Source organism: Bos indicus x Bos taurus, chromosome 7, assembly GCF_003369695.1.
Source record: "Bos indicus x Bos taurus breed Angus x Brahman F1 hybrid chromosome 7, Bos_hybrid_MaternalHap_v2.0, whole genome shotgun sequence".
In the NCBI taxonomy this organism is placed as follows: domain Eukaryota; kingdom Metazoa; phylum Chordata; class Mammalia; order Artiodactyla; family Bovidae; genus Bos; species Bos indicus x Bos taurus.
In genome coordinates, this window is record NC_040082.1 from 59356343 (window position 1) to 59372605 (window position 16263).

At 45.4% G+C, this 16263-nt stretch overlaps 2 protein-coding genes across 3 annotated transcripts in view; one reads left to right on the forward strand and one right to left on the reverse strand.

The window, feature by feature from the left end:
• Nucleotides 1-13835, forward strand: part of PFDN1 (prefoldin subunit 1) — a 73920-nt gene extending 60085 nt beyond the window's left edge. The window contains exon 4 of the mRNA XM_027546290.1: nt 13438-13835. Within this exon, the coding sequence (XP_027402091.1) occupies nt 13438-13521 (84 nt within the window). The 3' untranslated portion in view covers nt 13522-13835. The remainder of the gene's footprint in view (nt 1-13437) is intronic.
• A 1250-nt stretch (nt 13836-15085) lies between these two features.
• The window catches only part of CYSTM1 (cysteine rich transmembrane module containing 1), a 70680-nt gene continuing 69502 nt past the window's right edge, over nt 15086-16263 (reverse strand). For both annotated transcript variants that reach the window (XM_027546287.1, XM_027546286.1), the window contains exon 3: nt 15086-15564. In XM_027546287.1, the coding sequence (XP_027402088.1) occupies nt 15458-15564 (107 nt within the window). In that variant the 3' untranslated portion in view covers nt 15086-15457. The remainder of the gene's footprint in view (nt 15565-16263) is intronic.

Consider the following 16263-nt stretch of genomic DNA (forward strand, 5'->3'; position numbering starts at 1 on the left):
GGAAAGTAATATTGTGATCACATAGAAGTTTCCTTGCCTTTGTTTGTCCATAGTCTCTCCCAGAGTACCTTATAAACTCATGAAATGTTAATGCTTCTGCTGATAACATTAATTTTCAGAAATTAATACATCAGTTTATTTTATCCTGCCTGGTTTGTGTATGTGTTACTGTCAGCCTCTGGGTGGAGTAAAGACTAATTTGCTCTGAAAATAATTCATTCGGAACTTAGATTGCTATGCCTGTTTTTAAACACAGCCTTATTACTTTCTAATTCTAGAACATGTTCATCACCCCCCAGAAGAAACCCGTTAATCATTAAGCATTTGCTTCCCATTTCCCCTTCCCCCAGCACCTGGTAATCATTCATCTATTTTCTGTCTTTGTATATTTGCCTGTTCTGGATATTTGTATAAATGGATCACACAGTATGTGGCTTTCTGAGTCTGGCTTCTTTCACTTAGCTTAGTGTTTTCAAAGTTCATCTGTGTTGTAACATGTATCAGTACTTCTTTCCTTTTATGGCTGAATAATATTCAGTTATATGGATATATACTACATTTAGTTTATCTGCTTATCAACTGATAGACATTTGGGTGGTTCCTACTTTTGGGCTATTATGAGTAATGCTACTAACAATCACAAGTTTCTGGTACTACACCTGTCTTCATTTTTCTTACTTGGATATATACCTAGGAGTGGAATTGCTGGGTCTGATGGTTATTTTGTCTTTTCAATTTCTTGAGTAGCTACTAAATTGTTTTCCATAGCAGCTGCATCATTTTACATTTCCCACCATCATATATGAGGGTTCTGATTTCTCTGTGTCTTCATTAACACTTATTTTCCATTTTTGATTGTAACCATATTAGTGGGTATAAAATAGTATCACATCGTGGTTTTGTTTGCATTTCCCCAGTGAATAATGATGTTGAACATCTTTTCATGTGCTTATCGGCCACTAATATATCTTCCTTGGAGAATGTCTACTTGAGGGTCCCTTGCTTGTTTTTTAACTGGGTTGTGTATCTTTTGTTGTTGAGTTGTAAGAAAATAGAAATTCTTAACTTGCTTGGAGCAAAGAGTAGAATCAGACTGACTTCTGGCTTTTGCCACACATATTTGCATGTTAGTCTTGCCACCACAGGTGAGTCAGTTACACCTCCACTTCTAAGAATGCAAGGTGTTGCCCTTACTTCCGCTCTGAGAAGGCACACCTTTGTTCACCTAACCCTTTACCATGCCTACAGGCCAAACTCCATAGTAAACACTGTTGATTTGATCCTCTTGCTCTTCTCGTAAGAGGGCAAACTAAAGACAAACTGAAATAGTAAAACTTGTTTTATTTGGTCATTTGGAAGACTTGGATAGTTTCGATAGTCCTGTTGATAGGTCAGGCTTTCTGACCCTGGAGAAGCAGAAGAAACTAATGCATATTAGAAAATTTCCTTTTGTAAAACTTGTTTTCATGAGACTTATTTATTATGTACTGTGTACATTTATTTTTCAAATATGATGAAACTTAGAATAATGTTCTAGTTGGGCTCTAAGGAATCAGAGACCCCAGGGTTGTGATATTGGTAGTTGTGTTTGCCCATCGTTTTTCTGATCTCTTTCCTGCAGGCCCTGAATCAAACACTTACCATGTTTAGCATACTGTTAGGAGATTTGTACAACACACAGTTCTCAGTTGTGGCATTACGTGATCTCTGAAGGATATTTTCTTTGTGTGTTTATTTCCTGAATATAGCAATTCGGCCCTTCTAATAATTTCCTTGGGTGTACTGATACTCTACAACTCTTGTTTTAGACCTATGTGAAGCCCAGTGTCTCCTTTGAAGTTAAGAGGTAAAATTAATTTGTCCTGACACTTAACGTACTCTTAGGGCTCATCTGTGACAATTAAAATACCAGGTGGTTTCCCTTCATGAAGTTTTAGGGTCAGGTCTCAAAGAGCTATAGACTTTGAATTTTTATTTTCAGTTTTTTTGGCTGTGCTGCTTGGCTTGTGGGATCTTAGTTCCTAGGCCAGGGATTGAATCCAGGCCCTCAGCAGTGAGAGTGAGGAGTCCTAACCACTGGACTGCCAGGAAATTTCCTGCTGCTAAGTCACTTCAGTCGTCTCTGGCTCTGTGCGACCCCGTAGACGGCAGCCCACCAGGCTCCCCTGTCCCTGGGATTCCCGGACGTTTTAAAGTTGGAAGATATTCCAGAGGCCACTTGATGGAACACTCCCCCCACTGCCCTCAACATTTCTGATGTGTTGTCGTGGTTCCTACTTGAACACATCCAGTGATTTCTCAGAGAAGGCAATGGCACCCCACTCCAGTACTCTTGCCTGGAGAGTCCCATGGACGGAGAAGCCTGGTGGGCTGCAGTCCATGGGGTCGCTAAAAGTTGGACATGACTGAGTGACTTCACTTTCACTTTTCACTTTCATGCATTGGAGAAAGCAATGGCAACCCACTCCAGTGTTCTTGCCTGGAGAATCCCAGGGACGCGGGAGCCTGGTGGGCTGCCATCTATGGGGTCGCACAGAGTTGGACACGACTGAAGTGACTTAGCAGCAATAGCAGCAGCAGCAGTGATTTCTAGTCATCTCATCCTTTTTTCCTGAACCACTCTTCTCTTGGTTTTTATGAAACAGTGCCCCTCCTCTTTAGATATTACTGGCTGGTGCCTCTTCTTCCTTTGATTCTTCCTAAACGTTGACTTCCTATAAGGCTAAGTCCTTGTATTCTGAGTTCTTTCTCAAAGAATTCCAATCATTCTCATGGCTTCAAGTACCTATATGTAAACTTGTATCTCTAGCCCAGACTTCTGTGAACTTCAGGGATGCAATCTAGTTTTCTTTTCACATCTCACTTAGATGTTTCACAAGTACCTTAAACTCGGCAAGTCTAAAATTAAACTTAGAATCTTTCCTTCCAAACCTGATCCCCTTGGGAGGTGTTCTTGACACCGCTCCCCCCTTCTGATTAATAATGAAGGTTATGGTGAAGTCCTCTGATAGCTTTTCTCTTAAATATTTCTTAAATATGTTCTTCTCTAGCTCCATTGCCATCACTAAGATACTGTCATCTCTTTCCAAGATTATTACAATGGCTTCCTAATAGGTTTCTCAGCATTCACACTTGTATTCTCTAACCACGTACTTCCCAACCCTTTTCACATCACAGCACCTAGAGAATAGTATTTGCATGGTTCACTGGGATAAGTGGACAGAGGGTGCTCAAGGTGGCAGCAACTGCCCAGGGGAGGTGGGGGGCCCTTTGGCTACTCCAGGGACTAAAGGGATCAATATCATGGATACATCTGTTACCCTTTCATTACTCACCGGGCTTTCTGCAGGAAGCCTTGCTCTAGCTCATTCTCTGTGTTGCAGCCAGAGTAGTTTTTGTTTCCAGTGGAAATTTGATTTTTGTCACTCTGTCTTAAGACCCAGTGGTTTTTCATCATCTTTAAGATCTTTAATATGGCTTTTGACCCTCTGTGATCTGACTCAACCTCACCAGCCTTATCCTTCTGTCTTATCTATCCCTCCCTCCCCCTTCAGTACTTCAGCCTCACTTGCTGTCATTTAGTTCCCAGACGTGTCTTGCTTCATTTGACCTTTGCACATGCTGCTCCATTTGCCTGGAATTGCTCTCTCCCCCTGCTAACCTCTCCACTTAATTTTCATTCATCCTTCATAGCTTATTCAAAAGTGCTTCTGTGATTTCCTTGATTATACCAGGTGTTTCCTGTGTTAACATGCTCAGACACTCAGTTGTGTCCGACTCTTTGCGACCCTTTGGACCGTAGTCCACCAAGCTCCTCGGTCCATGGGGTTTCCCAGACAAGAATACTGGAGTGGGTTACTAATTTCCTCCTTCAGGAGATCTTCCCAACCCAGGAATCAAACTCACATATCCTGCATTGCAGGCAGATTCTTCACTGCTGAGCCATCAGGGAAGCCCCTTCCTCTCTTAGACACTGTGGTTTCCCCTCAGAGCCCTTATTGCAATGGTGATTAAATGTCTGTGTGTCCAGCAACAGTGTGACCTCTGTGAATAAGTGTGTGACTTGTTCACTGCTCTAAGCCCAGTGCTCTTCGGGTGTAACATGCATTGAGTGCCCAATAAATATTGGTTAAATTATGTGTCACTTCTTGATACTGAGGATGAAGGATTAATCACATCAGAGAAGATCCCTACTTTTATGAAACTCATATTCAGATATAGACAGTGACAATATAAGCAAGAAGACAATGTAAGCAAGAAAACACGTAGTAAAGTGATGTTTTAGAGAGCTGTTGGGCAGGCCTCTCAGAAAAGATAAAATTTCAGCTGAGGTCTGCATGAGAGGAAACAGCCAGCCACTTAAAAGTATGCAAAGGAAGAACATTCTAGGTGGAGGGCACAGATGATACAAATGTCTTGTTAGAAAACATTTTGAATTGTTTAAGCAAGTGAGAAAAGGAAAGTGTTGTAATAAGGTTGGCGTGGTTAGTATGGACCAAATGATGCAGGGCCTTATTCCTGGGGTGAGGAGTTCAGATTTTATTTGAAGTGTAATGGGAAGACATTCAAGGGTTTTGAGCAGAAAGTAACCCTGATTTACTTGTTAAAATATCCATGACAAACATCCAGGCGAGGATGATAGAGGCTTGAGCTAGGATGGTAGCTGTGGTGCTGGATAGAAAGAAGAGGATGGTTTGGGGATATCTTTGGAAGTAAGTTAAGACTGATGGGTGGATGGAAGAGGGGATATTGGGTTCAAGGAAAAGAGAAGAAAAGAGTGGCTTCTGTATTTTTTTGTTTCTCTGGTTTTTAAATTGAGCAATTGAATGTATAAATCAATTGTGCTTATTTTAGACATGTTAATTTGGGGTTTGACAACCAGGAAGATACGTTTTATAAGCAATTTGATGTGTAAATCTGGAATTAAGGGGTCTGGGTTGGAGATACAGATTTGGGAATCATAATGATGTTTAAAGCTGAGAGTAGAGGGTTTCTAAGAGAGAGTGATGAAGAGAAGAGAAGTTAAGGACAGCTTCCCAGAAAATACCAACGTTTTGAAGTTGAGCAGAGAAGTAGTCAGCAAAAGAGAGCTTAGAAGGAGTAGCCAGTAGTAGGAGAAAGATAGGAGTGTGGTATCATGAAAGCTAAGAGAGGAAGTTATTTCAAGAATTGTGTTGAATGCTGTTGATGAGTAAGAATGAACAGGTTGAGTAAGAAGAGAACAGAGAGTAGCCACTGCTTTGGGTGACATAGAGATCATTGGTGACCTGGACTTCATTCAGTTCAGTAGAGTAGATGGGAAGCGTGATTGGAGAGGTTTTAAGAGATAATGCGAAGTGAGGAAGTGAAGGCAGCTGCTGAACAGTTAGTTCAGGAGGTTTTGCAAGACGGAGAGGAGAGAAAGGAGACAGTACTTACAGGGGAATGTGAGGTCAAGAAAAGTGTGGTTGTGTGTTGGGTGCGTGACTTGCCTTACCAATAGTTACCTTGCAGAGAAAGAGAAGTTGAAGATTAAGAAGAAAGAAAAAGGATAACTAGGAGTGAAAATTTTGAAAAGGGGATGGATTCAACCCCAAAGTGGAATTGTGTTTTTATAAAAACAGAGACACGTGTCCATTTTGGAGTGTCTCCAACATGGAGAAAGAAGGGAGTATATGTATAGGTGTAGGTCAGGTGATGGATTTGGTAGTGAAAAGAGATAATTCTCCTCAGATTGTTTCTGTTCTCTCTGAGCTGGGGATGAGAGAGGAAGAAAGAGTATAGGAAATTTGAGGAGATAGGAAAGCATGAAATAGTTATTTGGGAGAGCAGAGAAGTTAATATGTTAAGGAAATTTAATAGAGCTTCTGGACGCTGGGTGAGTGCTGAAATTCATGGTCTTGAATTTAGGTGAAACTGTGTAGCACAGTTCCGTGTTTTTCTCCAGCTACGTTCAGCTAGTCGGGTACAAACGTGGAGTAGATGGATGGTTGGATTAGCTTGGTTTGTTAGTATTTTGCCAGGGGAGTGCAACAGAGGGAGAGAGGGGGCAAAAGGGAGTTCAGAAGGGGAATAAATATAAATGATTGACTGTGGAAGCTGAGCTGGGTGGGAGGGGAGAAAGTCCTGGAAGCAGAGTGGATAATGAAGAATTTGTTGAGTGATGAGGTTGAAGAAGTGCTGGAGGGAGAGTTATCAGATCAAAATGACCTGGAAAAATATGAAGTGGTGGTGGTGAAATTGAAATTCTGGAGGAGGTACAGTTACTGGTGTCAGTATCTCTGGAGTATGACTATGGCCTGGGTGACTCAGGTGGGGTAAAGTAAAAATTGTGAGAGGGGAGAGAAGGTCATAGTATTAAATGGATCATCTCCACTCTTGTTGAAGTCACCTTGAGCGGTGTAGCTGTGGTGGAGAGGGAGACGGTGAGCCATTGATGAATGAGGGGCCGCACCCAGACTACTGGTAGATTGCGGCAGCAAGGAGGGGAGAAGAGGATGGCACACTGTGATGCCACAGACTTCAAGGAGGAAAAAAGAAAATGGTTTGGCAATAGGCTTGATGAATGAATGGAAGGCTGGATGGATGGAGATTTATGCTTTTATTAGGCAGCTTTCATTGAAAGTTAAAATCTCTGCTTGCTGGATTCAGTTCTACCTTGTTAAGGCTCCCTCGTTTTTTAAAGAAGAGAAGTTGGCAAACCTTGCTGGCTAGATCTGGCTTGCTTCTTGTTTTTGTGTTTTTAGAACACAGCTAGCCCATCTGTTTACACATTAAAAAATTTTTATTTTTGGCTGTTCTGGTGGGTTTTTGTTGCTGTGCTCAGACTTTCTTTAGTTGTGATAAGTGGCAGCTACTCTCTAGTTGCGGTGCGTGGGCTTCTCATTGTGGTGGCTTCTCTCATTGCGGAGCACCGGCTCTATAGAGTGTGTGGGCTTCTGTAGTTGGGGCGCACGGGCTTGGTTGCCCATCAGCATGTGGGATCTTCCCGGCCCAGGGATTCTTAACCACTGGGCCACTGGGAAGTCCTGTTTACACATTTTTTATGTTGCGTTTGCACTACAGTGGCAGAGTTGAGTAGGTGTGACAGAGGCAGTTCCACAAAGCCTAAAATATTTACTCTCTAGCCCTTCATGTATTGAAGAAGGAAATGGCAACCCACTCTAGTGTTCTTGTCTGGAGTATCCCAGGGATGGGGGAGCCTGGTGGGCTGCCGTCTATGGGGTCACACAGAGTCGGACACGACTGAAGCGACTTAGCAGCAGCAGCAGCAGCCCTTTATTGAAGGAGTTTGCTGAAGTCCATTTTTGAAGGAGGTTCTCAAACTTCAGTGTGCATCAGAATCACCTGGAGGGCTTGTGAAAAGAGATTGCCAGGCTCCATCTCTAGAGGTGCTGATTCAGTAGGTCTGGATTGGGACCTAAGAACGTGGATTTCTAATAAGTTCCCAGGTGTTGATGGTGCTGCTGGTCAGGGGACCACACTTCAAGAGCCGTTGTTTTAGATATTTAAGTTAGTGATTGGATTCCTTCTCTGCTTAATATTCTTTGAGCCAAGTTCCCTACCTCCATTAGCTATATATCTCTTTAACATGATCATTGTCTTATCTTACCCCCTTTAAGCTTGGTGCCTGTGAACATAATGATTCTTTGGCTAAAGCCTGATCTTTGCCACATGCATTGGAACAGGTGCCCGACCTTGCTCTTCACTTAACCTGTGAGCTTGTTTTCTTGTTTCTCACATTGTCTAATGTATGGGTCTTTCTCTGAGACTTAAATGAAACTGATGTGGTAGGGAGAGTAATAGTAGGTAGAGATCACACACTTTAGGTGGACTAAAATGCTAATAAATGTTATTATTTGGAGGAAATAAGACCCCTTTCCTCCCCCTGCCTCCACCCTGGTATATCTCTGCTCTAAGGAACTTGAGTTTGCTCTGCCTTGGGTAGATTGAGCCATGTGATCATAGGTGGGATATGGGAGTCTGGCCTCATATGGTAGCTGTGTTAGAATCTCTTTAGATGTTCTCTTTAAAAGAACATCTGGGAGAAAAAAAAGGTCATTGCTCAACTAATCCAAGTCTTTTGTCCCTGTCTTTCAGCAGAGGAACTTCTGAAAGGTGTCTTGAAAGCAGTTTCTAAACGATATGGAGACAGTAACCGCTTCTTAGGCTTCTTTTTATTCTCTTGCTCCATGCCTAAAATTGCTCTCTCGTTCTTTGAGCTCATCTCCCGGCCATGTGTAGCTCAGCAGTTACCTTGCAGCCTCATTGTTTCCTAATGGTGAAGTGGATAAACGCAGATGAGTTCACAGGTGGACGTGTGTCCTTGGATCACTTGTCTCTTATCTCCAGGTCCTGGTCAGGTTTGGCCTGCCCTTTCTGCCTCTGGTGCTCCTCACCCACGCAGACTCTCGTTGCACTTGCACTTTCAGAGCTCTGCCCATCCCTGTCTCATTTCCCTTTCTGACTTCTCTCATTGTGCCCTTGCATGGCCTTTGTTTTTCTCTCTTCCTCTTGTTTCCCTGCCCTCTTCACGTTTTACCCCATCTGCCAATACATGCCTTCTCAGCCTCAGATGCTGGCCTCTTGCTAAATTTCCCCATTATGGGCAACTGGCCCCCTCTGACCATTTTATAGTTCCACAAACTGAGAGAACAGGAGAATCATTGAATCTCTTGAGTTTTTAATTTGGTATTGTCTAAAGCCTCATTTGATAAGTTGGAAAATAAAAAGGGAGAGAGGAAAAAACTTCTATACCCCAAGGTAGGACAGACAGGAAAAGCATTACTTTCGAGAAAGAGAGGAAAACAATGTTCCTAAGAAAAGTCTATAGAGATAGTGTCACAAGATGCATTACCTCAGGAGTCTATTTGAGAGATTGTGTCATGTCAGAAAAGTTCTAGAGGACTTGAGCCTCTTTCCTCTGTGAGAGGATGAGAATGAACTCCAGGCCCTCAGTCTGACTCCGGAAAGAAGGACTTCACGCTGATGAGCAAGAAGGCCAACAATGTCATTTCCCTGGCTGTGCTGAGCCCCACAGGAAAGCTCAGAATTTTGCGTCAGGACAAGGCCCACAAGAATGTTGCTGCGCCCAGAGCCCTGTGGTTTGATGCCACTAGAGAATTTCCTACGGAAAGGGTTCTGAGGGAGTGCTCAGTAAGGCAGAAAGGTGCTGCAGTGAGGCCAGCAAATGCCTTCCTAGGACTCAGGATGGAAGGTGGGGGTTGAAAATGCCTCCTAGAGTTTCCACAGCAGTCATTATGCCCTTGTCACGCACAGCAGCCCTGACAGACATCACATGGAGCCCTTTCTCAAGGATTTCTGACTCTCGGATGCGGGAAATGGGGATGGTTTGTGTTATGGTTTCACAAGTTAACCAATTAAAGCATAAGGGCTTTGACCCGTACATAGGGCCTGTTCGCGGGAGCAAGGTTTTGATGTCCGTGTCAGTATCAGTGAGGTCTGAGTTTTAAACCTGTGTATTTCTTGAGGCAGAGGTTAGAGGGCAATGCCAGAAACTGAGAACCACCTTGAAAGAGAATGATCATTTTCTGCCTTTGCTTCCTCTGGTGGGTATTCCTTATTCATTCAGATTGGGAGGGAAACAAAAACCTAGTGTGCATATGAGGAAATCAGAAAGGCCTCGTTTCCCATGATAAGTGTATTATTCAGCTACTGAGTTCCTGTTATGAACCAGCCATTCTTCTAGACACTGGGACTCTGTCATGAGCAGAGTCTTGCCATCAAGGACCATTTCTTCTCATAGGGAAGACAGACAGACAAACACATACACGCCTTCAGGTGGACAGGTCCTAAGGAGGACAATCACAGAATGAGGAGAAGAGAGTATGGAGCTACACACGTGGTCATGAAGGCGTTTCCCATAGGTGACATTTGAGAAAGACCTGAAGGAACAAGTAGTGCGGATGTCTGGGGAAGAAGGGCCCTACACAGAGAGAACCAAAGGCAAAGGACAGGCAGGGGCATGGCTGGTGGATCGGTGGGACAGCTTGGAGGCCAGGGGGCTGGAGCCGAAGTGAGAGAAGGAGACGTGGGAGGGGAGGCCAGAGAGTCAGCTTAGAGCAGGACTGTACGTGGCTCTTTGAAAGGCCTTTGCCTCTTGAGAGAGACAGGAAGCTGTTGGAAGGTTTTAAATGTTGAAAGATGACTCTGGGCACTGTGAAGAAACTGAAGGGGGTGGTCAAGGATAGAAGAAAGGAGACCACTTAGGAAGCTCTTGATTAAGGTCAGAGTCTGGAGATATTTTGAGATAGCGCTAGCAGGATTTGTTGTTTGATTGGATGTCAGGTGTGAAAGAAAGAAAATTCAAGGATGACACTGAAGTTTTTGCCTTGAGTTGCGAAAATGGAGTTATTTACAGGAATGAGGAAGAGCCAGGTCCACACAGTTTCTGGTTTGACTAATGGTTTTAAACTGGAAATTCAAGGAAGAGAAGGTTTAACTTAATCATTGGTTCCTTAATTTTATCCATTCTCTCTGATGGTCTCATTTGTATTTGGGTCAATTCTACAGCAATTATTTCTGAGATACATACAACCCCAGCATTCTCACTTTCAGGGCTCCTTAACTAAGCCTCTGTGATGCGGTGTGGTGAAAGGTATGGTCCACAAGAGCCTTGGGGTGCACTCTGTCTCTGGGAGCACCCTTCACTTCAGGTGCTGTGTTGGTATCCTAGGGCCGCATAACAAGTTACCAGAAACTGGGTGGTTTAAAACAACAGAAATTGATTTTTTTTTTTTTTTTTTGCAATTCTGGAAGGTGAAAGTCCAGAATCCAGGTGTTGCAGGCTGTGCTCCGTGTGAAGGGTTTGGGGAAGATGCCTTCCTGCTGTCTGGCTAATGGTGGTTGTGGGCCACCCTCGGCCTTCCTCCTCTTGGAGGTGCACCTCCCACTCTCTGCACGGCGTCTCCCCCTTGTGTCCCTTAGTCTTTGTGTGGCCTTCTTACAAGGACAGGAGTCATTGGATATAGAGCCTGTCCTAACCTAGTGTGCCCGCATCTTAACCTGGTTACATCTGCAAAGACCCTGTTTCCGAATAAGGTCACATTGACACATACCGGGGGTCAGGACTGCCTCATGTCTTTTCGTGAGACACAGTTCAATCCATTTCATGTGCTTTGGGACAGGTTTGACTGTGAGGGTCTGCTGGGCTTGCGTGTTTGAGGATGAGACAACTGAAATACAGTTGGAAGGCAGGACTATGCTAGAGATGCCCCATCTGTTGGGATGAAAAAAATTCTTTATTGTCCAGTAAGTCTGTAAACTGAAGATTAAAAGATAGACAAGTTCATTTTACATTATTTTGAAACTTGAAGACTTTAGGATATGCAGTAGTAAAAATAATGAAAAAGTAATGAAATTGGAAGTGGAAGATTGAAGGAAGAGATGTGACAGTAAAGAATTTTAAAGTTGAGAGTTACAGCCTGGATTCGATTGGCCAGAGGCTGGGGCTGTAGGGAGAAAGGCTCTTGCTGGTGTTCAGTTTGATGGTTTTGCTCATTGGGGCAGCAAGTGGGTGGACATGAAATGCAGCAGACGTGGGTCCTGGCTGAACTGCAGGGCTAGAACCCCACTTGGCTCGCCTCACCTCTTCCTTGGATTCCTTACCGGGCTGGGACCCAAAAGGTGCCTGGATGGTGCATGGCACTCACATGGCACTCATGTGTCAGGAGTTACTAAGTATTTGCCTTTTTTACTCACAAGTAAATCTAATGATTGTTTATCAGAGGAAGTTTAAGTTCCCACTCTGATATCACAGTGATAGATAGGACTGTATCAGGTTTAGTGGTGCACAAAATTTTCTTGGCAGTAACACACTTGTGGCCATAGAATCACCATGGTCACTAGGAGTTTTTGTGGAAATCTTGTTCTTTTGTAAGGAATTGAGTGCAAGTTGAAGGGATGCGAGATGGGTAAAGAGACAGGGCTCTTCCTGGCCTTCAAGAAATTTGAAGTTCGGAGACAAACAGGAACCAGAAGTTCACATAAGAACTGTGATAAAGATTTGTGGGATTAGCAGATGCAGAGCGTTACACAGGATGGATGAATGGTGGGCCCTGCTGTGTAGAGCCGGGAAGTGTGCTCCATGTCCTGTGAGGGGCATGGTGGAGGGATATGAAAGAGAACATGCATGTGTGTACTGAGGTATTCTGCCATGCAGTGGAAATTGGCACAGCACTGTGAATCAACTATACTTAAAATTGTGGCTGCCTCAGCACACGGCACCTAAAGGAAACTGTACTTTCCAGTGTATCATTTAATAAATGTCTGGACAGAGAGTGGGAGAAGTTGGAGGCAGGGGTATGGAAAAGGGGTGCCAGAGAGGTTTCATGGTGAAGGCCCTGGGCAGTAGAAGCCCTCATTTCCATTTTTCTGCTTCAGAGGTTGGGGATCAGGTCTTTGCAAGGCCTGAGACCAGGCTGCTTACCTGCCCTCTGCCGCCGCCCTCCCCTGGCTTCCCTGGGTCATCTGGGCACCTCAGCAGTCAAAACCCTCAGCTGCTGGTGTGAGGGAGGGGCAGTGGCTGCCTCTGGGCTAGGGCTCTGCACCTCTGACTCTAGTGTGGCTCCATCCCATGGGCCCTGGCAGGGGGTTATTTTGAGCACTCCCCAAAAGGGAGACTTGCTGTCATGTCTGTTCAGTGGGCGGAGCCACAGTGTGCCCTCAGGGCAGGGGCCAGTGGTGAAGCCACGCTTCTGGGGTGGCCACGGGGCAAATAACGCACAGACATCATTTCCTTTGACTAATCTTTCGTAATCCTGGTCCAGATGTGGCTCCTGAAAGTGAAGTTCTTTGTCTAAGTCGAGATTTTTAATTTAGGACCCAGATGGGGTAGGAGGTACACTTCCAGAAGGTCTGTTTTACTCAGTGTGTCATTGTCCTGGATTCCTGGCAGGCAGTGGTTTCATTAGAAAAACAGATTTCATCCTGACTCATCTGCTTTGGTGAGCCGTGTGATACAGCTTCTCAGTCCGCGGGGCAGCCGGTCTCCTGTCGTGCTGGACAGAGCGGAGGGCACGCTGTCCGCTCTGCAGCAGCGACAGCTACAGGCGCCTGGCCTGGGCTTTGGAAAACCTTGAGAGACAGTCTGTTATGGGGCCAGAGCTTTGTCCTGGAATTTCCTGGCCTTTGTCTGTCTGGTGTAACTTCATGTACCACGACGCCTGTTTTTAGAGTCTGCTTCCTTCTGGGGGAAGAGTGCTGTTGCTTTCTACAGAGCACTTCTGCTTCCGGAACTGAGCGACACCCTCCCCGGTGCCCAGGCGTCAGGGTCGGGGAACGCTCTGGGGCAGGTGTGTACACCTGGCTGTCAGTAGACAGTAGGCTCCTGGAAGTCACTAGTCACAGAGAAGCCATAACCCTCGGGCATAAAAGCAGCATCTGTCAGCTTGGCACATTCACCCTGATCCTAACCCTTGTTTCCTTCTCATATTGCAGCAGAAAAAATCCTATCTGGAGCGGAGTGTGAAGGAAGCTGAGGACAATATCCGGGAGATGCTGATGGCGCGAAGGGCACAGTAGGCAGCCTCTCAGGAACCTCTTCCTTCTCACCCCTGCCATTCCTGGCGAGGGGCCTGTGTTGGGAAACTGCTCTGCCCAAGGGACATTTTATCTGGATGGTCTAGTAACCTTATGTTTTATGCATGGCCTGGAGTCCCTTTCAGATCTTATCCTTGTATGTTTTATCCTGGCTCTGCCTGCCACCCTTCTTCCCTGTGGTTGAATCATGAACTCCAGGGAAGGGAACAGGGGAGCCAGGACAGACAGGGGAGTTCTTCTGGGGCCTACTGCTGGTCACGCCAGTCAGACCAATAAAAGACATCTGTCCCACTCTGCTAAGTCTGCTTTTCTTGAGCTGATGGATGAGAACAGAGGACCAGAGAGGCAAAGAGTGTCTCCACGTCACTCCTCCCTGTTGCCTCTCCAGGGGATCCTTCTGCATTGAAGCCTTGCCCTCTTTTTTCTGTTTCTGTTCCTCTAGGTAAACCCCTCAACTTCTGAGCCTTCATGTATCAGTAGTATGCAGATGAGGAAAAAGGGAGAGCAGGCATAGCTGAATGTATGATCACAACAGTGGTACCTCAGTGGCAGTCTGCCTAGAGTCCTCGTGTCTGACTCTCTGCAACCCCCCATGGACTGCAGCACGCCAGGCACCTCTGTTCTCCACTGTCTCCTGGAGTTTGCTCAAATTCCACTGAGTCAGTTTAACAATAGCCGTTATTAAAAATTACATTTGTAAATTTACTATTATAATTATTAAGAACTTATCCTTTCTGAATTACTTTACTGAATTTGACCATTATCTATGTTTTTGAGGTTGACAGTCTGTTGTGTCTGGATGGTGGAAATACAACCTAGCGGTGTGAGCCTGCCCTTCTCTTCCCGACTCCATGTTCAAGATACCACGTTGGTAGCTTCAAATCAGCCATGGGGGTACCTACCGTTTACTCCACAGAAATCAGGTGATGATACAAAATCATGGCTTTTTGCTTTTAAAGAGAGAGATGGTAGTTACATATTTTTGTTTTTAAAGCAAGAGAGCTAATAGTTAAGTATTTGTCAGCAACTGTAGAGGAAAAGTGGGCAGGCGCAGTTATGCAGGGAGAGCTGTCAGCTGTGCCTCAGGATGGGCCGCTGAAGGAAAATGAGACTTGCTGCCATGGCGGCCCAGCGCCACCCTGCGGCCAAAGCTGAGATGGATGGCCTGATCGGCTAGTTTGTATTTAATATTGTGACAGCTCTCTCTTCTTGTGTGGCAATGGAGGGGGAGGTTCTGGGAGGGCATAGCAGGAAAAGACAGACTCGGGTCTGTCTGGCCCTGGGGGCAGCCATGGTTACCAGGACACCCTGCTCTAGGCTCAGGGAAAAAGCCAGCGTGGCTCCTTGGTGAGGCCGTCTCTCAGTGGGCCTGGGGAGAGAATGCTCGCTTGGCGAGGGCCCCGTGACCCGACTGAAGGACACCTGGCTTTGGACCACCCTGCCTTCCTAGGAGCTGCCAGGATGAACAGGTAAATCAGCTTCCTTGTATACTGGTCAGGGGCTGAGAAATCCAGGGCTTAGATTCTATCTGAAATAACCGAGACAGTTGAGGCTTAGACAAATTTATTGAAACATACAGGATGTGAGCAGAGAAATCATTCAGTGGTAAATTACATCAAACCTGAATATAATTCTAAAATTATAAATATATATTTTATAACTAAGCCTTTGGCCAAAAAAATAAAGAGAAAAGTCATTTAGGACATTTGTGAAAGGCCAATAAGAATGGATTTGAACATTAAAAAGATCAAGTCACTGAATTAAACAGCAGCAACCCCTGCTAATCTAGAATCCCACTGAGTTGAAGGTAGAAATGTCTGTGCAGAGCTAGTCGTTGATTTCAGCAATCAGAAGAGGCGGGGCAGGCACACCCGTGCACGGTGGTGGCAGAGCTGGCAGGACAGGAGAGCTGGGCTGGTCAGGTGAGCATGTCCCAGAGACAGCAGCAACAGAGGGCTGTCCAGCAGGCTGTGAGGCAGGTAGATGTGCCCAGGTCATCCCTTCTTTGGTCTTCTACCACGTACACTGCAGGGGGAAGGGGACAGAGGGTGAGAATGAACTCTAACAGTAACTTAACAGTAAACCCCAGGCCCTATAAAGCCAGCACCACCCAGATCAAGGGAGAGCTCCATACAGCAGCCAGAGCCACTGAGCAGACATCGTGCAGCCTGTCCACTGATGCAATCTCGGTGATGAATGCAGGAAGGGTAGCTTAGGACTGTCCCCCTTCCTGCTAAGGACAGTCATCCCCGCAGGAGGGCAAGCCCAGGGGAACCTCCACAGTGGCCTCACACCAGGCCAGCCTGAGTTAAGTAAGGAATGTCCATTGTGCTCTGGCCAGAGCCGGCTAACCCTACTGGGTTCATAAACCAGGGAGCACCCTGTTCCAAATCTTACAGGGGAACTGGGGGTGGGGGTGGGGTTTCCTCAGATATACCTAAGCCATCTCCCAAGAGCAAGAGGGTAACTATAATCTAAAGGGGCTTTAGGCTGTAAAAGATTAATCAAGAATCTTTTTTTCATACCTGACCAATGCAGAATGTGCTCCAGCCTCTAAACTTTTGCACAAAGCAATGGAAGGCAGGATGAAAACCTAGGCAAGTGGGAGGGTATGGCCGGAGCTTGGTACTCTTGTGTTTCCTCTGAATGGAGTAGGAACTTGGAGCCCTGTCAGGGCTAAGTGCTCTATTAGGAGAGATGAGTGCTAAACAATCCCCAGATCAA